The sequence below is a fragment of the Malus sylvestris genome, chromosome 3, assembly GCF_916048215.2.
Source record: "Malus sylvestris chromosome 3, drMalSylv7.2, whole genome shotgun sequence".
Classification (NCBI taxonomy): Eukaryota; Viridiplantae; Streptophyta; class Magnoliopsida; order Rosales; family Rosaceae; genus Malus; species Malus sylvestris.
The window spans coordinates 22101594-22128801 of NC_062262.1; the positions used below are offsets into that span (position 1 = coordinate 22101594).

At 37.3% G+C, this 27208-nt stretch overlaps 1 protein-coding gene and 1 pseudogene across 4 annotated transcripts; one reads left to right on the top strand and one right to left on the bottom strand.

Moving 5' to 3' along the window:
* Positions 1–951: 951 nt before the first annotated feature.
* Positions 952–24433, bottom strand: LOC126615114 (protein CHROMATIN REMODELING 5-like). 4 transcript variants are annotated; one of them, XM_050282858.1, is made up of 31 exons: positions 24041–24433; positions 22521–23305; positions 22302–22369; positions 21444–21857; positions 19341–19565; positions 19091–19174; positions 18417–18476; positions 18222–18325; positions 17953–18004; positions 16788–16851; positions 12060–12153; positions 11867–11954; positions 11590–11724; positions 11319–11510; positions 11166–11233; positions 9956–10049; positions 9716–9840; positions 9564–9627; positions 8370–8582; positions 7078–7320; positions 6846–6956; positions 6605–6691; positions 6209–6388; positions 5862–5942; positions 5532–5768; positions 3620–3775; positions 3312–3489; positions 3030–3211; positions 2322–2672; positions 2143–2236; positions 952–1907 (listed from the first exon to the last, which is right to left on the bottom strand). In XM_050282858.1, the coding sequence occupies exons 2-31, from the start codon at positions 23257–23259 to the stop codon at positions 1465–1467; spliced, it is 5226 nt and encodes a 1741-aa protein (XP_050138815.1). In that variant the 5' UTR covers positions 23260–23305; positions 24041–24433; the 3' UTR covers positions 952–1464. The 4 variants fall into 4 exon arrangements, with proteins under 4 accessions (XP_050138815.1, XP_050138816.1, XP_050138814.1 ...); XM_050282859.1 differs by having other exon boundaries at positions 22302–22366; positions 24023–24433; XM_050282857.1 differs by having other exon boundaries at positions 23975–24433.
* LOC126617065 (protein pleiotropic regulatory locus 1-like) overlaps positions 24117–27208 on the top strand; it is a 42013-nt pseudogene continuing 38921 nt past the window's right edge.

Here is a 27208-nt window from a genome sequence, read left to right on the forward strand (position 1 = left end):
TTAGTATTATGGTCTAATAATATTCCTCTTCATTTGTAAGTGAGGTCTTAGGTTTGATTATCATGAAAGGCGAATTTGAACCACATTGTTAGCCACTCAGTACTACGGTCTAGTGATATTTCTCTTCACTTGTAAATGAGAGGTCTTATATTCGAATTTTGTGAATGGCGAATTCGATATGAAATTACGTTGCCCATTGTGTGCTTAGCTGAACTCTCCCCTCCTCTTAGTATAAAATATATCGTTGTACTAAAAAAAATAGTTTTTTTCACTATAGGAATCAATTCAAAATTAGTGCCTCGCCACAAGGAACTTGAAAAAAATTAGGAAACTTTCATAAAAATGGTTTGGGCTAAGTTTATTTTAACCAAAAATCATGCTATTACTTTATTTAATGAAAAAGATTTAAATTTTAATAAAAAAAAATCTTAAACTTTAATAAAAAGGACAAAAGAATTTAAATTTTAATGAAAAATACATAATTTTAATACTAAAAAAATTAAAAAAAAAACTGACAGGCAAGACCAGCACGTCGTCAAACATACAGTTTACTAAACTTACTACATTGTTTATGAAATTTACTACGCTGTTTATAAAACTTACTATATTGTTTATGAAACTTAACAATACTACATTGTTTATGAAACTTAATAATATTACACTGTTTATGAAACTTAACATTAAATAAAATTATTAGATGGCATTCCTTAAAAAAGTATAATCAAACCACGTGTACAATTTCAATACCTCACAGAGCAACGTGAGAAAGTAGACTAGATATTTTTTTTAAGAGGAAAATGTTGCCTCTTATAAAGATTTCCATTCCACAAGGCATGGGGCGTAATGTACTAACGTGTAGTTTGCGTTGGTTCAATGAGGTTGTCTGCATCACTTGATAAGAAACGGAAGCAGAAATTGCCAAATGATCCTTCTTCGGAAGATTTTGCAATCTTATTCTTGCTATAGAACCAACCATTATATAGATTTTGGAAAGTATTAACTATCAACAATTCAATACATGAAATAATGACATAAATAAGTCTCCAGAACTACTGGGGAAGAGGAGAACACCAAAAACTACTTCAAAATTGATAATGTACACTTGCTACATTCTCCTTCTGTATGTATACGTTCGATGAGTAAGAAAATCGTTTCACTAACTGGCCCTATTTACGTCAACACAGTACCAACCGAACTCATCTTGGGAAGAAAAATAAAATGCTGCAGAATTCCACCGGCCTTGGGTCGTCAGCTCAGCGGCTCAGCCACGTCTTGTTCAATGGTGCCAATCCCACTTGGCCGATAACCTGTTCCCATCATCTCAGAAACCCAACTCGGGTCTCCAAAAATTTATTCCCATGGTTGAAAAAAAAAAATCCAGAGAATATATATGCATGGGCTGAAGTCATAAATGCCCCCAAGTAAACGAGAACCAGCCACTTTCCTACCAATTTGTATGTAGAACTACTTAATACCTGATGTGAAACCTTGTTTTGTTGGTAAACCTGTCTGCCGTGTCCTATAAGGCCTTTCATTCACAGCGCGTTTATTTTCTGACGGTCCTGCACCAAGAATCCCTAATGAGCTTGGATCAGTTAATCGGGTACCATTATTCATATTTCTTTGAGATTGGGCCTGAACTTGGATATTGCTATCAGCTTCCCCTCTCCTCCTTCGTTTCCATGCTTCAAACTTCGCTGTATCAGGACCTCTTTGCCTGTCCGAATGGAAGGAGAAGGGAGAAGAGTCATTGTCTCTGCCAAAGGGCCCAGAAGCAGAGCCATTCATGTGGGAAGGGCCAGCCTCCACATCCTGGTGCTGTTTAAGTTTTGAATAGATTTGATGAAGTCTCTCCCCGGACAGATTTGAAAAGGTAGAAACATAGTTCCACAAGCGCATGCTCATCCCTGTAGAGGCACACTTTGTTAATCTATGAACTATATTGACTCCAATTTAAAACATGCCCCGTGAACAGGAAAAACGAATTTGTCACCTAAGCAGTCCTAGACCTTGTCTAATGTAGGATCAAGTATTCACTTAAAGAAAATAATCTAATCAATTAAACTTGAAACATCCAACAATCGTAGATACAGAAGCGATCAGGAATGACAAAAATAAAGCATACAAGGATGAAGCACATACTATCTTGTCCATAAGGTTCCTTCTCATTTTCTAAAACAATTTGATCTATCGTTCGTCCAAGAAGCTGTAAATAACTTCGAATCTGGGAAAGCACCTGAAAAAAACATGAAAAACTATACCAGCATGAGATTTATGATCTAAACAATGGCAGAAATACAAATTTATGATCTAAGCCGCACCTTTTCCTTTGGGAGATTGGCACTAATCATCTGCAACCGTTCAAGACGATTTAAGGTTTTAGTTTCATCCTTCATCATCTCTTCACACCATTCCATCCATTTCTCCTCCTTAAACTTCTCATACACTTCATCATCGTCTGACATTTCACCCTCCTCTTTCACTAAAGGTTCAACTTTCTGGGGTTTCAGTGGTCTGTCCTTGTTTGTTGGAAAATTAGCTCTAGAAGAACTGGTTTTTCCTTTCTTTGGCCCACTGCGAGCTAAAGAAACATTGCGAGTAGCTTCCCTCTCCTTTGAAGCCTTACGACCCACTTTAACATTTGCATTCTTTCCACTAAGAGCTGCAATTTCCTGGTTACCGATGTTTTATTCATCAACTCATGCCATATAGGAGCCAAATCATTTACTCACATTATTCAAGAATATCAATCACATTCAGAATGGAGCCAAAACACACAAACTAAAACACAGGAAACCAAACAGTTAACAAGAATTATAAGTATCAGGAAGGATCAGCTTTGACCATGGAAGGGTTAATCTTAGACCTAGCATTAAGTTTGACAAATTCACATGTTCTTAAAACAACAATCATCTCGGCACACTCATAAGGTATCTGCTAAATTACACACAAACCGGTCAAGAAAGAACCATTTTCTTTTCCAATCCTACTTCAGAAATTATAAGCACGATCATAAGTTTATTGCATACCATTTCCAAAAGAGCGTTAGCCCGATCTCTCAAATTTGGAGCACGGGGTAAAAATGTTTCATGGTGTTGAAGTTCCACTGGAGCAATTTTCTTTGTAAGGCCAAGCCTTGCATCTAAACGTATCTTTTCCCAATTTCCAAAGCCATGGTAGTATATTCCAATAAGCAATCTTGCATCATCAACTATCAACAAGACAAATATCAGCAAAAGGTAACCAAACGGTAACCGCCCTTCTAGATGAAAAAGGAAAAAATAAATTATAAGAAAATATGTAATACATACTTTGATTCCAGCCACAACCTTTCGACCAATTTGAAGGTTTGAGGTACTTCAAGACACGAAACTGAGCAACGGGATCATCATATCGACTAATGCGTTTTGCCAGGTGTTGAAGTTCACGAACACGGTTGAGCAGATCACCAGCTTTGACAGGGACACCATAAAAATCCAGCAATGGCCCCTAATAAGTACCACAAATTTGTAAAATTCATCAGCCAGCAAGTACTCCCCCAGCAACAAAAAGAAAAATTATTAAACATAGGCATTCAAAAAGTTCAAAACAAATATGAATATACATCATCCAAAACAACCTTCGGGTCCAGACTCCCCACTTCCACTGCTTCTGTGCAGCCATCAATCAATGCATTGAAAAGCTCAACCTGTGCATCAGTTGAAGCTGCTGCAACTGCACCACCGACCTCCTCAACTATCAAGGCAATTTGGCTCTCATTCCCAAATTTCATAACCTAATTTAATAAGAAGAGGCAGTGTTAAGATAATGAAGCATAAAAACATAAAGCATAAATTTATAAAGTAGCAGTTGACCAAATCTATATATAAAGTTGCACAAGTAACCATTTTTTAGCAGATGGGCTGCTTTGCCCTCCTTTTTTTAATGGATTATCATCGCATGGTGAGACTGCTGTTCTTGTCTAACTATTTGATTTTTTTTTCTGGCTTTGTGTTGTAAATGGTTTGCAAATGTTTTTCCTACTTTTTAGTTGGTAACTTCATGCTGCTTGTATCTTTGATACCTATGCCTTCCTTCCTTGTGAGATGGCTGTACTCTGGCCTTCTGGCTTTGTATATGAATTACTTACAAATAAGTTATTAGACCATTATAAACAATATTTGAGAAATGTTTGATAATTTATTCTCTGTAGTAAACAGTTTTTGATTAAATATATCCTTAGAACCACTCCTATCGTAGTAGTTTCCTTCTGGCTTGGAGTGGTTCAATGCCATGTGCTTTCCTCCGTTAGGAGACTTGTGACACACTATCCACAACAAACCACAAAGAAAAAGTAGAAGCAAATGCACTTATTTCCTTGTCAAAAAATATATTATTCACAAGTTCCATTTTTCTTCCAAAATTTCCAATGTTTGCCTCTTACATTTGATACTTCAGTTGATATTTCTGAGTTTCCAGACCCTTAATATTTCAGGTCATACTTCTTTTCACAAAACCTGATTGATGAACACAACACTCCTTCCCCCTTATTTTACTCTAAAGAGAAAGACAAGCCCAACCCAACTATTATTAAGTCTAAAAATGTTCCAAAACAACTCAAAATTAGAAGGCAAGAACAAAAAAAGGTTCATCATATATTACTCCAGCCTGAAAATTTAGCAATGAAATAGCAAACTATTTATTTGCTATCGAAAAGGACAGGTTAAAACCATATAAAATGCCAAACAATAGTTCTCAAAGAAAGTGGACTTTGATCATAGAATCAGCAAGAATACATCGACATAAAACCAGGGTACGTTGTCTTGCCACTTCAATTCTGAAATACAAGTGTATCGGAAACAGTGTATAGATATCTATAATTACGTAAAGGAAATATATTATAACAATGAGATGCACCTTAAAGAAACAACTGAGAACAATAAAACCATTTGCGAGAAGGTGTCCACTCAGATCAAGTCTAAAAAATTTCTGTCATTTGATCAATCATAACATAAAGTAAAAAAAGAAATAAAAAAAATACAAAAATCAAATATCCAGGAGGCACGGATTAGTGTTGTAAAAAGTACCTAGCCATATCAATCCAAAAGTGATATGCTCCCCACTACCCCAGTGTATTTTCTTTTCCTTTTTTAAACCAGGTAAGAGTAGGTGAGTTCCTTTTCTGTAATATATATTTGGGTGCTACACATGTAGAAATATTATGAGCTTTCTCAACCCAAGCAAATATGTGGTTATGGGTGGTTTGGATGGAGAGAAGAAAGAAGGATTTTCCACAGTTACTGCTAGGTTATGACTAAGGGCTCATTTGGAAGTGCTTTTAAATGACTGAAACCGCTTTTAGAGAATGTTTTTGGGTTCCAAAAGTACTTGAAGTGCTTCCTGCTAGAAGCACCATAACTTGCATTTTTACTAAGGATTGGTTTTAACAACATTTTCTCTTAAAAGAGCTTTTAGTCATTTAAAAGCACTTCCTAAATGAGCCCTAATACAACTATGCACAACATAGCTGAAACATATAAGTAGGAGCTTACAGCACGAGAAAATCGCAATGCGTCTCTCTTGGATAAGTTCCCAGAAGACCATCCCCTAACTTGAGCAGATGCTCCGTCAATCATGGGCACTGAGGTGACTGTATAATCTGCTTTCCGTCTTTTCTGGACTCTTTCCTGAGGCTCAGATTCTTTCTTTTTTCTTTTATTACTTCTATCAGGCTGATCAGCTTCTGCATAGCTCTTAGTATTCCTAGTGGCACGAGGAGCAAGAGCTTCCTATAAGGAAATAACAAATTGATCATTTTATCCTACTGAAAGACCAGTCCAATACTATTAGGTACGACAGTATATAACAGAAGAGATTCGTACTTCGGCTTGGGATACTGCTTCAGGCTTTATCCAACGACTCCAAAAACTACCATCATCTTCAGCAGTACCAAAATTTGCAACCTGGAAATATACGTACCAAGGAGTAGAAGGTTTATTAACAAAACAAAGATGAATACGCTTTAAAGTGAAAGCAGTAGCAACTATACAGCATCCCTCCACCACCATCTTTACCCAAAATTACCCCAAACCCGAGAAGTCCAGTGCCTTTGATTTTAGGCCACAGTGACATTGTGTTAAAGAAAAAAACAACCAACAAAAAGGGAAAACTCTTCTGTAGGAGGGGCTCAATCAAAGTAAAGGAACAAAGAACAATGGAAAAAACATGCCTTAAAAGCACTCAACAATTCATTCCCTTCCTCTGCAGTTTCCTTCTCTTCAACCTTTTCTGCTCTTTCAAGAATCTCATCAATATCCATACTTAAGAGTCTTTTCTTGCTTTCTTCATCATTTTTTTCTTCCTTGAAAAGTTCCTCAGCCCCGAATCGTAGAATAGAAGACAGCTCATTCTGCAATTACGAAATCAAAAAATCAGATATATTAGTTATGCTCAGAGAAAGTGGACAATTGGTGTACGTACGTACGTACGTAGAAAGAGATCCATCTATAAGTGGAAAACCACAGATAATCTCCGAATCTTTCTGCTTCCATTTTCCCCCACATTTATAAGTCCTCATGTAACCCAACTGAATTCAGCATGATAAACAATTAACTAAAGTCCTTACTTTGTCAAATAAAGTCCCTTTCTTAGATTCTTTCTTTTCCAACCTACCCTCTGCATTTAATTTTTGAATCACCAAATGGTCAAGCACCTATGGAACACAATGGAAAAAACAAAACATATTAGATTGAATAATAGAACTCAAGCGAAAAATTATATGCATAATGCATATGCAGATACTATATGTACAAACTGCAGAGTTCAAATTTATAAATCATATCTCAAGATAATGTTATGTAACATACCATCTTTTTCTTAGCTCTCTCCAGGATATCTTCCTCGACACTTTTGCTTGTGACAAATCTATAGATGTTAACAACTTCTTGTTGCCCTATTCTGTGAGCTCTGCTCATTGCCTGATTCATAATCATAGAGAAGCGGAGGTTCAAAGTCAGGTCTTCAGTGTGAACGCTAGTTACACTAACATGGAAAACTATGCCCACTGGTAAGGTTAAGAAAAAAGTCTTTTAAGTAGACCTGCAGGTCGTTTTGGGGATTCCAATCTGAGTCGAATATTATAACCGTATCCGCTGTGGCAAGGTTGATACCAAGGCCACCTGCTCGAGTTGAAAGGAGGAAGCAAAAGTCTTCACTACCAGGCGCATTAAAATGTTCCATTGCTTGGTGGCGTAAATCAGCCTTTGTACTTCCATCAAGCCGCTGAAATTGAAAACCTCTAATTGACATGTACTCCGCCAGTATGTCCAACATTCTTACCATCTGCAATAAATTATTTCAATAACTTAGTAGGCATACTTGTTAGGTTTTTCCAGCCCATGATAAGTTGTCCTAAGGAATTATAGTCTTAGAGGATTAAATTGTTTTCCCAATTGGAGTTGTTTTCCCAATTGGAGTTGTTTACCCAATTGGAGTAGGATTCATAACTAGATTCCAATTTGGATTAATAATCCTTATTGAAGAAGACCTTTATTACGTCTATATAAAGGGGCTATTGTACTAGGTTTGAATTTGAGGGAGCAAAACAATAAATTGTATACCACTCAAGGGATTAGAGTGAGAGAATATTGTAAACTGTGTGCGAGAGAAAAGAAAAGAGAGTGTGTATTTCTTGTTCTTGTTCTTTCAGGTTTTTCGTCAAGTCCTAGTTCTAGAGATTTGGCAAGATTATTGGTTGTACTCATTATTGATATAGTGAAAGATTGTTGTTGCTGTCCCATGGACGTAGGCACATATTGTCGAACCACGTAAATTCTAGGTGTTATTTATCTTGGTTATTTGTTTTTCAATTTCCGGAGTTTGTTCTATTTTTCCCATTCTTAAACGCGAAATTCTCAACAATACTATCTCTGTATCAACCAATAACCCCAGTATCTAAGCTGCCTGAGTAACTTTGTAGTCGCTAACTATTTAACCCATATTCCAGCGTGCAGCCAACTGCTACAGAAACAAATAGACATAAAATGCTGACACAGACACAAGTCATGTTACCACATGAACAGCAACACTCACCAAATCAAAGATCAAGACACTAGTGTAACTATAAACAGATAGACCATTGTCCTACTCAACAGAGATTAAGAAAGTGGTAATTCTATAAATTGTAAAAGCATGGCAAGAAAGAGGGCCAGAAGTGTTATATCCTCAAACAACCAACGGATGATATTGCCCTACACATAGCAACAGATATGGATTCCAATACTGAAAAGAAATGGAGTAAAGAAAACTGTGAAGTTAGAAAGTGCATCGAAAACAACTCAACAAGATGAAAGTATCTGCAAACATTAAATCCAACTAAATAGTAAATAAACCTGGGAAAATATGAGAACACGGTGCTTTGTTTCATGCAATTTCATAAGAAGCTTATCGAGTATAACCAACTTTCCGCTGCTTAAAATAGTCCTCTCCAATTTACTGCCATCTTTACCACTTGAGTCCCCACCATAACCATGGTCAGCACTTTCAAACAGAAAGGGATGATTACAACATTTCTTCAATTCTACCACAATATTCAACAAGGAAACCTGCAAAGAAAAAAAACAGAGAATAAAAGTAAAAGAATGAAACTGCTATTATTTTTAAACAATTGTCACACAAAGAAGAAAGGGATGGTAAAGGTAAAGCTGGTATTCTTCAACTGATTACATTTTCTATCAGCTGTAAGCATAGTCCAAATTATATTAATCATTGTCCAAAAGTCGCCTATAATTTCATGTTCTTTTATAAGGCAATATCAACTTAACTCATATTTATCATAATTTTTATATGTTTACTGCCAATTTTCAAAGACGGAATTTCGGTCCTAAGTTTCCTGTAGTATCAAGTTTTAAAGGAAGAGGGTGTTGTGAAAGTTTCAGCCCCAAGTTTGGTGCGGAATTTCATGCTGTATTTAACTAAATTGAAGAGGTTTCAGTAATTAGCGGACCTCAGAAGAAACTGAAGGCCGGCCTTCAAATGTTGTGAGTCAAGAGACAAGTGAAAATGTAATATGTGACATTTCAGTCTTTTGACTCTTTTCAGAGAAGTGGAAGAAATATTACTGAGTGAACATAAAAAGGCTGTATCAAAGTAAATAATACTTGACAGAGAGAAGATAATTTCTTCAAACAAACTACTTATTAGAATGTCAGGCTTTTCCAAATTTCTCTCTAACTCCGACGATGTTTGGAAAATAATCATCCCTACTTAATGAGACAAACTATCTTCAATTTTCACCACAACAGTTCGTTTCATGCAAATGATTGAGTTATTTTAAGGTTGAAAGATAAAATACAAACCCAGATCGAGTCCAATTTTCAGTTTCAATGCCATTTTCTTTTTTTGACATTTGCTAATTGCAACCATACAGTTACAATAAATTCTACTGTTCTACACAAGGTAGACACAAACACAGAGAGAGTCAAATTTTTAGTTAGAATACCAAAAAAAATATTGACTGGTATGCTTGATTGCAAACCGTACAGTTACAATTAATTCCACAAATGGCAGAGGAAAGGGGAAAAAACCTGATTCCCACGAACTCCTTTGTTCAAGTTATGAAAGTTGCGTTCCAAAATCCACTTATAATACCTAAATAATCCCAAACCAAAAGAGCAGAACGTCAAATCACTGAAAATAGTTAAAACAAGGCCACTTCATTACAAGTTCAATCACGTACTGTTTCTGAAGAGGAGACATTTCAACCCTAAGAATCCGCTCAATTTTAGGAGGTAAAGACTTTTCCACATCCTTGATAACTCTTCGAAGAATGTGAGGCCTCAATTCCATATGCAGATTAGCAAGCTAAACATAAACCCAAAGCAAACATATAGACATAATAATAGTTATCAAAACAAAGGTGAACATGAAAAATCCAAGGTGCAGAGAGAATGTAAAAAAGAAGTTCGCTGGACAATACCTCAATCTCATTGAATGAACTGAGATTTTTGTAATTCTGAACAAAATCATCTTTATTCTTGAATTTATCAGGGTCGAGGAAGTGAAGCAGAGCCCTGAACAATTTTAAAATTTACAGAAAAGAAGAAAGAAAATATATGTAAGGCATTGGAAAGCTCATGCATCACCCATGGCATCAGTGCTAATCATTCAACTCTTTCAGAAGAAGATAGGAAAAAGAAAAAAACAACTCAATGAAAACAATGGGAGGGTCTATTTGATGCCAAAGAATTAATCAGTATATCATTTATTTTGTTGTAAGATAATTCAAAAAAACTTTACCCTTTCAAGAAACGATTATACTAAGGTCAAAGGAAACAACAAAGAGATTGGTCAAGAAGACCAAACCAGAAAACAGAAAACAAACACGACTTAGAAAACTAAAACAAGAGAACACAGAGCAGAGACACTAGAAGCCATTCGAGAACAAATGCTTTCGACTCTTGCCTACACACACACACACAGATAAAACTCAACCCGAAAGCTCCGCGAAACCAGCTCCCTCAAAATCCTTAAAGACCCTTCCCAGAATAAAACATATTCAATATTTATTCATATAGGAAGAAACTTATCTCTATCCCTCTATTTTCTCTCATCCCCTCCATTTCGTCATCACCCAACCCCTCCAGCTTCTTGGTATCCGTATTCTCTACCTCCAAACAATCAGAAACCAGCATCTCCCCTCTACTCATTTACTATTCTCTTTCTCCAGCACTGAATCCAAGGGGTGGCCGAACACCTCGGATCATGGCCACTCAAGGCACCAATTATATATGATCAAGAGTAAGAGAAGAAAGAGAGGAAGAGAAGAAAGAGAGGAAGAGAAGAAAGAAGGGAAGAGAGAAGAAAGAAAGGAGAACAAGAGTAACTTTTGGGAGAAAATATGTAATGGTTAGGGTAAGTGATGCAAGCCGAGAGAAAACCGCTCGCAAACATGTTCAGGAAAATCCCATATGATATGAACATGTGCACACATTAATGCAATGCCCAAACCCCCACGCCTCTTAACACATACATAGAGGTATAGAGTCATAACACATATATAGGGGTATAGAGTCACCTTTGGACCCAAATGCTTGAGCAAGCACACACACGAACACAGGCACTTTAACGAAAACAGAACTAATGCATGCACAAGCAGAAATATGAGGATAAGAAAACAAATCAATTACCATAACTCCTCTACGCTGTTCTGCAAGGGAGTACCAGTTATAAGCAACTTGTTCTTTGTGCTAAATTCCTGTCAAACCGGGATGGCAGCATTTATAGTAAGACGAGATTAAACTCGATAAAGGTGTGAAAGAATTGATTGGCTGACTGCATACCAAGAGGGTTGTGTACAACTGTGCCTCACTGTTCTTTAATCTATGAGCTTCATCAACCATTAGATAATTCCACTTGATCTTGGAAAGAACAGCCTTATCCTTTAAAACCACCTCATACGTAGTCAATAGTGCATTGAATTTAACAGGCCGGCCAACTATTTTATCATTATTAAATTCATACTGCTGACAAACCTACAATCAAAGAAAATAACAAACAGATCAATAATTGATATATGAACCTCATACACATGTACAAGAAAGCATGTCTTACCTCTCGGCTTGCACGAGTACCAACATACACAATAATATTCATATCAGGGAGCCACTTCCTAAATTCTTTGGCCCAGTTAGACAACGTGGATAATGGTACAACAACAAGAAATGGCCCGTGGATCTGTTGAGCGTTCTGCAAAAATACAAAAATAAAAAACAATAAATAAAAAGGTTAATATTTCATGTACATTACAATCTCACATTCGTTTGAAATTACATTAAATAATATAACACTTTACAAGCTAGTCGGCAAAGAGTTTGGATTTCATCTTCACCTGTAAAAAACCAAGCATTGAAACTGATTGAACTGTTTTACCAAGACCCATTTCATCAGCTAAAATGACATTGGTATCATTCCTCCAACTGCCACACGCAAGAGCTGCTGATTAGAAACTTTCCAAGGATGGCATATTAAGGTATCCGTTTTCCAATGATAAATGTGAGTTAGAAGTAATAAACAAGCCATGCCTATTAACAAGAAAATTCAAACCCTCAAGCTGATAATCACGAAGCTTTCCTCCCTTTAACCATTCGGGTTGTTCCTCGAGCTTCCTTAGACTTCCTAAACAACATTAACAACAGTTTTAAAATAAAAGAAAAATGATCACAATATGTCAAGAAGAGCAGCAAAAACTAACCAAAACAAAACAAAACAAAGCAAGAAAATGAAAGGGACGAAAGGGGAAAGAGCAAAAAATTCACAGCTGATGTTATATACCTTTATAATACTATAAAAATATTATATACCGTTATATATTCAAATATAAGGAAAAAAAAATACTTCAATAGCATATCCATTTCATTATTACTCAGAAGAATAACAAAACAAGAGGAAATGGGTTAGTGCCTAGTGGATAGGTTGCAGTACTCCAAATAAAATCTTCGATTTCTACCCCTTTGGCTTGTCAAATATTGAATCCTCATCTATACAGGTATTCCTTGAACCACAGTGCAGTCATAACTTCCTCAGTTTCCTTTTCATCCACTCACGTGGACTCTATTTGACTTTTAAGAGGAATTTAGCAATAAAGAATCGGAAAGATTTTCTGTTATACTGTCCCTCCTTAGTGATTCTCTCTTGCCTTTTGATGATGCTGACTAGAGTTCGGTGTGTCTCCGGGTGATGGTACTTTTCTTGCAACTCACTGCTTTTGTTGCTTGAGAACCCTATTCTTCCTATCTTAGGTCCCTTTAGATAGTTTGCCTTTGGAATGCTAGGGTGCTAACCAAAATTCAGTTTCTTGCTTGGTATGGGATTAATGGGAACACTAATACTTGAGAACACCTTAAACATATTGCCTTACACTTCACTATCACTTCATAGTTGTACTGAGAATAGCTGCAAGTGATGTTTCAGTCAATTTCTTTGTTGCTTATTCACACCCTTCATCTGGTGTCTATTTCTTAAGAATTTTGGTATGAACTGGGTAGCTCTGAGAAACAGTTACTCTTTATTGAATGGTTTCTTTAAGGGTCAAGAACAAGGCTCCAAACTATGGATCAAAATATCAAGTATTTGAGACGCTGATATGAAATAGAGTGAGGGAGGGGCATTTCCTTCCCGGGAAATCCGTGTATTATAGTCAGCATATCATATATCCTAAATGCTGTGTAGAATCAGAAGACAATGAAGACATTTAAGATGATACTATATCAAAGGGTATTTAGCCAAAATGAATAAGAGGCAGAAGAAAAACAAATGTCAAACCCAGAGAGTCAGAGTTGAAATACAAAAAACATTGACCAAGATAACAAATGTGTAACTATGAAATTTCTAAGATGGTAATACAAGATTCTTTCATCGAGTTGCAAATGGAAGAAGGAAGAGAAACTATATTGAAAGGTTGGAGCCGGTTGGAGGGGGAATAATAGAGGATGCAAAAGAGATTGAAGAGCATATTGTAAATTTTTTCAAATCCTTATTTAGCAGTAACGACGAGGCATGTTGGGGTTTAGAAGGTATAAATTGGGCCCCAATAAGCGCCCTTGGACAATTTGGCTTGAGAGGCCTTTTGAGGAAGCAGAAGTTCAAAGAGCAGTTTTCGATTGTGGAAAGGATAAGTCACCAGGACCAGATGGCTTCTCTATGCAAATGTTCCAACATTGCTGGGATATTTTGAAGGAAGATATAATGAAGATCATGGAGGAGTTCTTTGAGAAAGGGATAATAAATGCAGTGACGAACGAAACTTTCATTTGCTTAATCCCAAAGAAGTCAGATTCTTTGAAGGTGACGGACTATAGGCCCATAAGTTTAGTAACTGGATTGTATAAAATTATACCGAAAACACTGGCTTCAAGATTGAAGGAGGTTTTGGTTACCACTGTCTCTCCACATCAGGGGGCGTTTGTTAAGGATCGACAAATTTTGGATGCTGTCCTCATTGCAAATGAAGTGGTAGAAGAGATAAGGCAGAAAAAAGAGAAGGGATTGGTGCTCAAGATCGACTTTGAAAAAGCATATGATCATGTTGAATGGAGATTTCTGGAAGAAGTACTACAAAGAAAAGGTTTTGGCAACAGATGGAGGAAATGGATGCAGGGATGTTTATGCTCTGCAAATTTCTCTGTTTTGATCAATGGGAGGCCTAGGGGAAAATTTCAAGCTTCAAGAGGACTGAGACAAGGCGACCCACTGTCACCCTTTCTCTTCACCTTAGTAGTCGATGTTTTGAGCAGGTTAATGGAGAAGGCTCAAGAAAATGATCTCATCAAAGGTTTGTGTATCGGGCAAGAAAAGGTGGAGATCTCTCATCTTCAATTTGCCGATGACACCATATTCTTCTTGACGGAAGACGAGGAAGTTTGGAACAACCTATTACAAGTGCTCAACTTATTCTGTTAGGTCTCAGGATTGAAAATCAACAAAGCTAAGTGCTTTTTGGCAGGAATAAATTCAGAAAGTGAGAAATTAATCAGGATGGCAGTTTCTTGGGGTTGCGAGGTAGGATGTTGGCCTATAAAGTATCTGGGACTTCACCTTGGGGGCAGGCCAAGAGCTATAAGGTTTTGGGATCCAGTGGTAGAAACAATGGAAAGAAGACTTCAAAGTTGGAAGAAGGCTTTCCTATCCAAGGGAGGTAGATTAACTCTAATTCAATCAGTCTTGGGAAGCTTGCCGACTTACTATATGTCATTGTTCAAAATTCCTTGCGGGGTGAGAAGACGTCTAGAAAAATTAATGAAAGGGTTTCTCTGGGAAGGCGTGGAGGAAGGTAAGAAAACCCATTTGGTCAAATGGGAGTTAGTTACTAAAAACAAGGAGGAAGGAGGTCTAGGGGTGGGGAATTTGAGGAATCAGAACGAAGCATTATTGGCTAAGTGGTTGTGGAGATTCCCAAGGGAGTCTCATTCCCTATGGCACAAGGTGATAAGAAGCAAGTATGGGTTACAAGTTAATGGTTGGAATGCACTTCCTCCAAGGAGGGTTTCAAGTCGTAGCCCATGGAAAGACATTTCGAGTGGTGCTCATCAGTTTCTTAGATGTTGCAAGTTTGAGGTGGGCAATGGAGAGAGGGTGAGGTTTTGGGAGGATGGGTGGTTAGCAGGGGGACCGCTGAAGGAGCAATTCCCCAGATTATTCCTATTATCGAGGAAGCATAATCATAACATCTCCAGCTTTGTGGAAGTTTCGTCAAGTTCCTTGAGTTGGAACTTTGATTTTAGGAGAAATCTGAATGAGATGGAGATAGAAGAGGCGGCCAGCTTATTACAGAAAGTGGAAGTGGTTCGCTTGTCTCCATCAAAAATGGATAACAGAAGGTGGAACCTAGAACATTCAGGTTTGTTCACATGCAAATCCTATCGTTCATTACTGAGCAACAATGGGATTGGGCACTATTATCCACCCTACTCTCAGATTTGGAAATCAAAAGCTCCTCCGAAGGTTAAAATACTTGTATGGCTTGTGGCCACTGGGAGTCTCAACACTTGCGACAAAATTCAAAGGAGAAACCCTCTGATGTGTTTATCCCCACATTGGTGTAGTTTATGCAAAGCTAAGGAGGAGTGTAAATCACATCTTTCTTCATTGTTCCTACTCGATCCAACTGTGGTGGAAACTGTTTCAGGAGGTTAAAGTAAGTTGGGTCATTCCTAAAGGGTGTTTTGAGCTACTAAGCACCAATTTTAAGGCACTTGGAAAAGGGAAAAAATCCAAAGCTTTGTGGGGTTGCCTGGTATCGGCAATTTTTTGGAATATATGGCTGGAACGCAACAAAAGGATTTTTGAAGACTATACTGGAGTGGGGGCAGAAGTACTTTGGGGGAGAGTAAAATATTGGGCATCTTTTTGGGCTTCGGTTACTAAAGAGTTTAATAATTGCTCTCTATCTCAAATACTGTGGGATTTGTTAGCAGCAGTTAAGTGAGCTAGGTCTAGAATTGGCTGCTGTAGCCAAATCCTATTGGGATTTTCCTTTCTAATTTGTTGGTGGACTTCTTATCCACTTCTGTGTATTTCTCTATTCTTTAATAAAATTGTTTCTTCTCAAAAAAAAAAAAATGAAATTTCTAAGACAAGAAAGAAAATAATCCCTGAACTCATTCGAAACTGATGCCCAGTATCTAACTATACCCTATAGTTCATCTACTCCCACTCCCTTATAATCCTCAAAATTCTTACACTACACAAACCAAATGTTTCAAACTGCCAACGCCAAACAGCCCCACAAAGCTCTAGCTTTTTCCCCCTTCCTAGAAATCAAAAATTTCCAAGCCAAGCAATTATCCACAACAATCATACATATTGGTGAGGGGAATCAAAATCGAGCACTAATGTGTCAAATATGTATTTTAAGATGATTTTGGTTTTTTAAAAACCACTTAAACTTTATACCAAATCTAAAACGAAACAGTAGCACATAAGTAATAAAGCCAATTAAGATTTAGGGTCAATGATCCATTCACTGATAAGACATAACATAAAAAACTAAACACTTCCTTAAGAATTTTAAGGTCATTGCCTTGTATAATTGATATTGAATAAAGTTAAGTTATGAATTAACTGCAATGTTTTTCCAGCCTTTTCTGGTTGTATGCTTAAAATTTGATGTTCCTATCAGAAAAAGAGAATGCAATGACTACCTTGCTAGCAAAAAAGAAAAAGAAAAAAATGACATGACCCAGGTAGTGAGAATTAAAGGGGGGAAAATGCAAAGAGAAGATATAAGCAAGTTCAAAAACTAAAACCCAGACCTTTGCTCCTCTTGCGCTGGAGATCCACCATTTTCCCTTGTACAGCCATTGCAGCTTCACGAACCTGCTCATAATAACAATCCACAACCAAGATTACACGCAAAAGAAAAATCTAATCACGAGCAACTGTGTACACATAAAAAAAAATCACCACATGCAGAATTATCATATCATTATACTTAAAAGGAAACAAGAATAAGAAGACCCCCAAAGAGCTTGATGAGGAAAAGAAACCCAATGACGCAGCAAAAAGGAAGAGATAATTTCAAAGAATATTTTCATGATTCCTAAAATATGTCTAGTCATAAACAAATAACTACCAAGTACCTTACAAAGAATACTTTGTATTTCACCATGTCCGTATATGATAACTCCAAAATAACCATTAATCTCTTTCCTAATTAGATTATATATAATGTTATATCATTCATCACAATGATCAACATATCATGTTGAGTAATCGTACCAGATATTTTTTTTTTTTCTTTTTGAGAATAAACTATAACATTTTATTAAAATAGAAAAGTGGAATTAAACAGAAGTGGATAAGAAATCCACCAAGAACAAAACAAGAAAATCTCTCAAGAGGATCTGATTACAAGTAGCAAAACCTCAACCAAAATCACTTTACGGCTGCTAACATATCCCACAGTATGTGAGAAAGAGAGTAATTCTTAAAATCATTTGAAACTGAAGCCCAGAGGGCTGCCCAATATCTTACTCTTCCCCATAGATCCATAATCATACCAGATATTTAATGCCGACATCATGATCACATTAGGGTAATCATACCATATATTCACCACTAAGCATATATTCTCATATTTCAACCTAGCACATTGCAGTAACTGCAAGAGAGTAATTCTTAAAATCATTTGAAACTGAAGCCCAGAGGGCTGCCCAATATCTTACTCTTCCCCATAGATCCATAATCATACCAGATATTTAATGCCGACATCATGATCACATTAGGGTAATCATACCATATATTCACCACTAAGCATATATTCTCATATTTCAACCTAGCACATAGCAGTAACTGCACATCTTATCCATCACACTAGGACTAACAACAGATAAGTACTAAAAGAAATAACTACCAATGTTCAGGTGACCTTCAAATGCATAAAAACTAAAAACATAAAGATTTAAGATAACACACTACCTTGAACTCATCAATAGCATCTTGTGCAAACGCAATATCTACATCCTTCTCCCTATCATCAGATACCATTGACAAATATAAGCATTCATTATTGCAATTAAAACAAAAGAAAAACCAAAAGCACCAAAGAGTCGAACAGTATTTAAGATAAAGCACTGGAAACTTGTACAATTAATTTAGTATGAATAGTGCAACTTATAACATCCTAAGCATATATGAAAGAGATAGGCATGAGAAACAACACAGCAAATAATCTGCATTACTCTTACCATGTTGCTTCAGCATAAGACAATCCTTGCCACTTGACTAGATAATCCGGACCCACATCGCCAGAGGTATCTTGCCTGATGCGGTCTGCAATTATTCTCTCCACCTGAGAATCAATTACGAACAATTGTAAGCAAAAGAGATAAATGTACGTTCAGGAAAGTAAACCAAAAATTGTGAAATGCATGAAAGCAAACCTGACTATTCTGCTTGATGAGATCTAAGTCCATTTCCTTGCTCACATCATGAACCTCAATCTAGCAAGCATATACATCATCCCAAAAAAAAAAATAGATAAATGAGCTACTTCACATGTAAATAAAACAATTAAAAAATACAAAACAGAAGGGAAAAGGAAGAAATAGTGACATGTTCACTATCATGTTTTGTTTCCATCTACTGGTATTACTTGCACTATTTCTTTCTCGAGAATAATTCATTGCCTTCATTAAACAATCACCATTTGTCAACTACTGCGTTCTATTAGAAACTACATAAAATTTGACGGTAAAATAAATAACTCCCCTACAGTGACATAAAAAGTCTACCTATCAAATCTCGACATGAAAAATGCTCTATATTTAAAACTGGGATCCCCTACAAGAATTACACAAACCAACCACTACTAGACAAGTTTAGTGTTCTCTATTTTGTTTGGCTTTAATTGTGGGCAGATTATGCAAACCCTGTGTCCGCATAACTGTCCTAGGATTACATTTTGTTAATAAGAAAATGAATTATAGCTTAAAGAAATAGAAGTCATACGTTATTTTATTGAAATAACATATCATACAATGCAGATGAATCTTTTTATTGAGATATGATCACTTCGGAAATAAAATCCATGTTGAAAAAGGAAAAAAAAAAGTACCTCCTCACGTGATATTGTGTTCCTGTACCTGGCATCTTCCATCACCTTTTTAGTGTAATTTAAAACCTTCTTAAAACCGCTAAGCTGCAAAGTACAGAAACCAAAAACATAGAGCATCTTGAACAACAGATTGTAGGAAAAATCCACAAGATAATGTTAGAACACCAATTACATTTGACAGAATGTTTCTACTAAATTAACTCAATCCAGTGCTTGTGCATAACCAGGAAGAAACTATATAAAGCAGTACATTTTGTAGCTCGGAAATTGATTTCCATTGACAGTGCAAATGGGACTGCCCTTTCCATTTTATCAAGAACTCCATATGATTCCAATCTGGCTCAGAATCAAACAAGTGACTTAATAGCACAGGATCCGTTGATCTATTGTTCCTCAGAGCATCTTCAGCCATGCCCTTAGGCTGATGCCAAAGCACCTTTTCAATATAGTCACCATCCTCTTCTTCAATCTCCTCCTAAAAGAAGAGATTAGTAAATTAAATGAGTAAATTAAGCATAAGAAATGACAGAACAAAATTTTTAACGTACAATCAATGAGGGATACCCAAACTAAAGAAGTTTGACACTAACAACTATACACTCATGGAGCATCAAGTGCAAGAGTTCCCTGCCCCATTACATGTTCTTGATGGTCTGGAGCATTTCATTTTGTAAATATAGAAATGACTCACATACGCATGTCTGCTCAGACACATACATAGTAGAGGTAGCACCATTAATCAGATGGAAATCAGGAGATCTTGAATAATTATAACAAGGGATGATCAAGCTAAAGAACAAAAACCAGTAAAAAATCATTTCAACTGAGGAAGAGCTGTTTTCTTTTACATCTGACATGAACTGAAAAATATAACGTATTAGAGAAAGATGAGTTACAGAGGTCCGTCTCAGCATAACAGACTACCATAGCATGACAAGAATTAAATTACCTTCAAGTTAGCACTCCCATCCACTCAATATGAATTATAAATTCACAATCAAGGGAATATCCTATTCAACCCCATTATTGTATGTACTTGTATTTATTCTAAACGGTCCACATAAAAGCTGAAACTGGAGATCACCAATGGGTAAAATCTTCCTCATGGCCCCAGAACCTAATAGATCTTTGACCAGCAAAAAGACCAAACTTTCATGGCCAAGCACCACTAAGTACAAATTTGCAAAGTGGAGGAGGAAGGCCAACACTCTTGCCAGCATATTTGGACAAATGCACCACATCACGAAGATACTAATGGTCTTCTTTCTTGCTGCACATTGCAAGTACTAGTTTTCCTATGTGCCACCACATGCAAAAACTTGGACTTTGAAAGTCCTCCAGAGATGATTACTGGACTGGTTTAGCAGAGGATCATTCTAATTTAGAGAAAATAAAATATTACAAAAGCTTCCTGGAAGCATAAACAGTCCAAGAACTACTGCTGGACCACCGATGAAAACTAAATGGAACCCTAACATGCAACCATATTTCAAACTTGTACAAAAATTTTGACTTAAATACAAAAGCTCTAGTGGAATTTAACCTGAATATCACCAGCTTCACAATTTTAATACGTCCCAATTTTTTATGAGATGGAGAGGACCAATTACATGACCTTGTCCTTACATTGCTGATTTGATATCCATCCATGCAGCATTAATAATTATCTGCCTAACAAATTACTTAAACTTCAATGATACACAAATCACCACCCAATCTCAAACTCATTCCAAAGGGACCTCTGTTTAGCAAAACAGGCTAAGGAACCAAATGCCACTAAGACTAGCCATTCTAACATTTAACATAATGGGACACTTGAACATGAAGATTCTTCATAGAAATCTTTCAGTTCTTTCCCTTCCTTTCCTTTTTTATTCTTTTGCAAATGAAACCTTTGTCTAACATATCTTACAACGCGCACAATTACACATCCATCCAGTACGTTCCTTCGAATGTTCTAGAAACAATCTGCCAATACATATTAGCCTATGAGTTTAAACAGTTTTAAACTACATCTCCACTGCACTTCAGAAAACTTTAATCAAACCAGCAGTTCACCTTATCGCCAAAAGAAATTCCACATTCATTTGCATTCTAATTTATGTGATACATTAATTTTTCCAACTACAGCTTTTGACAAGAGATGAGTAGCAAAACAAAATATATCATTACATGACAAATCCTTAACACAAAAACAAATCTTATGCCACTCATTAGAAAATCTAGGCTTAGTTTCCACAAGTCGCATAATTTCCAACTTGAGAATCACACATGCAAATGAAAAATGTGATCTTAAATAGAGCATACCAAAATACATGGATGTAATACTAATATCACAGAAGTAAACAGATACCTTCTGGGACTTCTTTTTCTTTCCTTCTTCAACTTCATCACTTCCATCACTTTCAACATATGAGACCTTCCTAACAGACCTAGTAGAAGTTCGTACCTCACCATTTTGTCCAGTAACATTTCTTCGGCCATTCTTCTTGCGCGTATGTACACCTTTCCTTTTAATACTTTTAAAATCCTCGTCACTGTCACTTTCGGAGTCCTCTGCTGAGGACTCATCATCATCAAACGATGACTTCCCTCTTCTTTGCCGACTAGATGAATGATATGATTTGCGTTCCCTTGTAGATTTAGCATTACCACGATGCCTACTCTTAGGTTTCTTTCCATAATAAGAATCATCTTCATCTGAAACATCAAGCTCATCATCACTATCATTATCATCATCAGAATCTTCACCATTCCAATTTTTATCCTGGTGTCATCAAAGAATAACTTCATTAGTGTACAGTAGAAAGAAAAAACCACTAAATAATTCATCCAACAGAAAAGACAGAGAGATGGAGAAAGTGACAAGTATACATGAAAAATTAAACAGATAGAACATTACTCAAAGTAAGTCAACAAATAATAACTGTTTTTCTTTGAAATTGTTCTCTTGAAAATTATGCAGTAAAATTTGCAAAAAGATCTTCAAGGTTAACCATATGGGCGCATGTAATCTTTTATCAGTTAAGCACTTAAAAGTAAAAACTTCAAAATTGGAATTGAGAAAATAAAGTGAAAATAGCAGTTACAAGAAATGAGGATCTCCCAGAGCGTAGAGCCGTCAGAACAAGTTTTGTATACTAACTTTCTGAAAACTTCAAGCCAGTAAACTAATACTTCTAATGTAAATTAATAAAACTAGGCTTATAACCTTCTGTGCAGTGCGACCACTTCCAACACCAGAATCAGGTTCAAAATCGGCATCATCAGGATCATCTTCTGCAAGCAAGCAGAACGATGAAGAGAAGTAAAAAATTACTACATCATCAAAATATTAAAATGATGAAAGGTATATAAGAAATGAAGGATCCAAATTCCTGCCCAACAGCAGCAAAATTCTAATCAACAAAAAGATTGCAGAGCAAATTACCATCTTCGTCTTCTTCATAATCAGCATCAGCAGCATCAAGATCTTCGTTGGCATCATCACCATCTTCAAAATCTTCAATATCATTTCTAGAAGTTCTATAGTGTGCACGGTCGCTGACTGAATTAGGCTTTGATTGTGGCCTAGAATTTGACCCAATGGAGTGATGAAACCCTCTATAGCGCATTGATTCACTCTGTTCTTCCCCATCCTGCTCATAATATTCATCAGATAACATTTCATCTGCAGGGATGTCAGAATGGCCCCGTTGTCCCTTGCTTACTTTCGGCTTGCCCTCATCTTCAAAATCGATTCCATCTTCCTTGACATCCGAAGAATTATCTTCAGATCCAATAGCATTTCTGTAGTCCAACCCACTTTTAGTTTCCTGACCAGAATCAGACCCACCCTGTGAGCGCATAGGTTGACAGTCCTTCCAAAAGGTTGAACCCCACTTTCCAGCCACAGCTGTTCTCCTCCCAGAAGTGGGTAAATTGGAAAATTTTGTACCAATAACCTCATCTTCTGCTGCCTCATTGTGCAACCTACTAGCATCTTCATGTTCGCCTTCACTTTGATACTGAACATCCATGTTGATATCAAATTCCTTTTCATAAGAATTTACATCCACATCTTCATTCCCTGTGGAGCTATGAATTCTTTCAACACTTTGTCCTAGGGTTTTTTCTTCCAGGACACTTCGTGAAACTGTATCGTTAGAATAGTTCCTAAAAAAAGCCATCACTTCTCATGGGAATTCTATGGATTCATATTAATAATGTCTGCACCTGCAACAGGTCAAAGACATATTCATGTCAAACTGGAAACAGTGTGTTACCGTCATTACTCAATTCACAACAAACATATTTCATTAAGCGTAGGCCAAATCAAATTAAGAGAAAATGGATAACTGTAATGGGCTAGGACCGAACATAACATCTTGAAGACGCCACGCGGAATTACATTTATAGTTAAATGATGGTATATCAATTCGAAATTCCTTTTTCTTTCTTCCCCCCCCCCCCCCCCCCCCACATATTCTCAGCATACAGGTTTAGTTTTTCAGTTGAATTACACAGTATTGACTTTAAAAACACCAGGAATCGGTAAATACTTCCGACTCATTTCATAGACATAGAAAACTAGAAGAAAAACAAACTAAGTGTATACCGATACTCATATAGTAGACACAACTAAGCACCTAAACCCCTGCCTACGATGCGAAAACTGATTGAAAATTCTACAAAATCCAACTCGGTGACGAAAAAATTTGTCAATGCCTCAAGGCCAATCACATAATCAAGCCAAACAAAGCAAGCAATAGATCAATGACCGAATTCGCAGACTGGAACAGAATCAACCGCCAAAAAGCCCCTTCAAAGTTCCACAAGAAAACCCTAAATACGAACGGCGAACCTAAATCCATGCCTAGAAACCCTAATTTCAAGACAACTCACATCGAAATGAGCGAATCCAAACAAAGCAGCCGATGATTGAGAGCTTACGGAGAGAGCCAGACTCACGCAGTAATAGCTCCCCAGGAAACAAGGTCAATACGGGGAGAGAAATATAGAGGTGTGCCGTGTGCGCAGGTTAATGATGGTGCGCACCTTCTCCAACGTGGACTCGCCGGAGAATGACCCGCCGGGAAAAGGATACTGGTTTTTCCGTTTTGGTTCTACGAGTCCAATTATGGGTCGGATATTGGGGTGGAAGTAAGCGGCGATGGCGGCGGAGGCGGCGGCTAAGATGCGCCGGAGATGAGGTTACGACTTTTTGAGACGGCGTCGTTTTCGGATTTATCGTCGACGACGATGACGACGGGGGTTGTGGTGGCGGAGGTGGTGAGTGTTTTTGAGAGTTTTTAGAGAGAGGGATATTATCAAAATAAATGGTTAAAAGTGACAAAAAATGAAACGTGTTTATAGAGAGAGAGAATGTGATTTTTCATTTTTAATCTGCCCCGATTTGTGAAGGAGCACAATGGTATAAATCCACCTGGCGTACACCTGCAGGGGGATTTTATTGTTTTTTTGTTAGTGAAGAGAAATTTTCTAGTGTACCGAAAACATAATTAGTTAGGAATTTTTAAAAAAATTTTAACTAATTGTATTATTACACCTGATGCATCGGATTGTATTCCCGACATAGTGAAAAATCTCTCTTTACGCAAAGGAATATATTTAAAAAGAAGAAAAAACACAAAGTGAGTGGTACCTTCACAACCTTAAAAGAATGAGAAAGGGAATTCTATTCTTTCTTCAAGAAAGAAGATAGGAGAGTTAACAAAGGATTGAACAGCACGGGCCATTAAATTTACAATGGTTCCTTGTCTCTAAACTATTTATTGCTATAATCACAATAGAATTGGAGGTTCTGAGGTCCCAGATCCCAGTGGCTTTGGGCGATTGTGTCAATTCGGTGAAGTTCGCGTTGGCAGCGATATCGAAGGTGTTTTCGGTGTGTGGTGAACTAAGAAATCCACGAGGGATGAAAAAGATAAACAAGATCGTGACATCAGATTTTAAGACAATTCAAGGGGCAATGGATGCGGTATCGGAGAAGATGGATTGTGATTGGGGTTTATTACGAGAATATGTTGATTGGGGTTTTTATGTGGGCTAATACAACTAACTCCATTAAGGATGTTGGAAATATTGACCATGTGGATGTTACTTCTTCTACAACAAATCACATAAAATTAATATTAGTATTATCACAATATTAGTACCACAATCTATTAAACAAAATAAACCAAATACAATAAAATACTTATCTTTTGTAGGCTGGAAATCGTTCTACTTCGATACTTGATGTGGAGCCAAAAATAATCAAGAAAATTATGGAAGTGACACGTGGACTTTTGGGTGAAAATGACAAATTTACCCTTAAGACACACCAGGATTCTCATGCACATGCAACAGACAATAACGGCACAATCAAGAAAGAGTCAAAGGTTATCAAAATTGTATTTATTCAAATCCCTCTCATCACTCCTCATCAAATCCTTATTCGAAAGGTAACTCCCAAATTTCCTATTTAATTTAGGATTAATTGCCATGTTAATTGCAATATATTATTTCACATAATATCTGGCAATTATTCACCCAATCACATCACCCAATCACACCATATATGGTCGGTCACTACTCTCCAAATAAGGCCGACCACTTCCCTATAAATAGCCATATTACCCTATTAAAACGGTAGGTCATTTGCTACCCACAAACTCTAAACACATTCTTTTTATAATTCTAACTTTAGCATCGGAGATGCTTCAGCCAAAGCCCCCCAATTCATCATGGGCATGTGAGACTTTTGGCCTTAATCTCAGGTGTTATTATTTTGTAGATGCATTTTCATCAAAGGAGAAGACGGAGGAAATTTGCATCCACAAATTGGTGCTTTCATTGAGAGTTTGATTCACACACTCAAAGAAGACTCTTGCATTCAAAGTTTCTCATTTCTCGTTCATTCGTAGATTTTTCGTACGTTCTTATTCCTAGAATTTTTTATAAAGTGCTTTGAATAAACATAAAAGAGAAGTACGATGGCGAGAAATTCAGAAATCACAATGAACGAAACTTCCTACGTTCAAGGATTTAGACCAAGTGATAGAGATCGTGACGTAGCCTCACCACAATGATCCACGAGGCTCAACGCGACGACAAGAAGAGCGGCACCACCCACATGGGGCACCACCGTGGCTATGCTAACGGCATCAACCACCGTGGTAGCCTACGGCAAAACCCAAGCCCACGGTGAATGTGTCACCTTACAACTGCAAGCCCAAGCTCATGCCACTTTGTAGCAACGAGCCCAGGCATGTGCCATAAAGGAGCCCAGCATGACCCAAGAGGTGTAAATAGCCCAGCTTGTTGCCACTGCAGCAACCCAGGCCTAAGAACAAGCCCAGTCCTAGACGCCATCAACTGCAGCTTGGCATGTCCAGGCCCAAGTCACAGAGCAACGCCAATCCTAGGCCCGCGCCACTTTGTAGCGCCAAGCCCAATCCCACGTCGCACAATAGCAGGCCCGCCCCGCTCCGTGACCCGACTCGCTTTCGCGATCCAGCCTACATATGTGGCCCTCCTAGCAGCCCAAATTGGTCCAGGATCGATTTAACCGTCCCAACTTTAGATTTCTGGACTGACGATTGAACCAGGTGTTTTTTCATCCCATTTTTCCATAAATTTGACATATCCTAAAGATATGTATATCGTCCAAGCTCTTCTAACCCAAATGACGAACAACACTTGTCCCGACAAGTCATAGAGTTAACAAATGTCCTTATGCAGCAAACGACCTTAGTGAATTAGCTATTGCAAGATGTAGCATGCCCCAAATGATGTGTCCCAAAGTAGGACAAGGCAGACGACAAACCTCTCTAGCAATGTCCCGGCAAGTAGCCACTCGACTAGTCACGAACCGAGCATTTTGGCAGTGTACACTCCTAACTGGGCCCCTGAGATAGTGTATACTCTTATCTTAGCGCACGAATGAACGTGCATTCTTGGTTAGGCTCACAAACGAGCATACTTTCATGGTTAGGGCCAAACTCCGATAATCAACATGAGCAACCTTCCAGGCGAAGTTGTAATACCCTGAAAAATTTTAAATATATGATTATGTGGAAATTTTTTATCGGAAAATGAAAAGACGAAAATGTCTCTCGTTGACTAAACGTAATT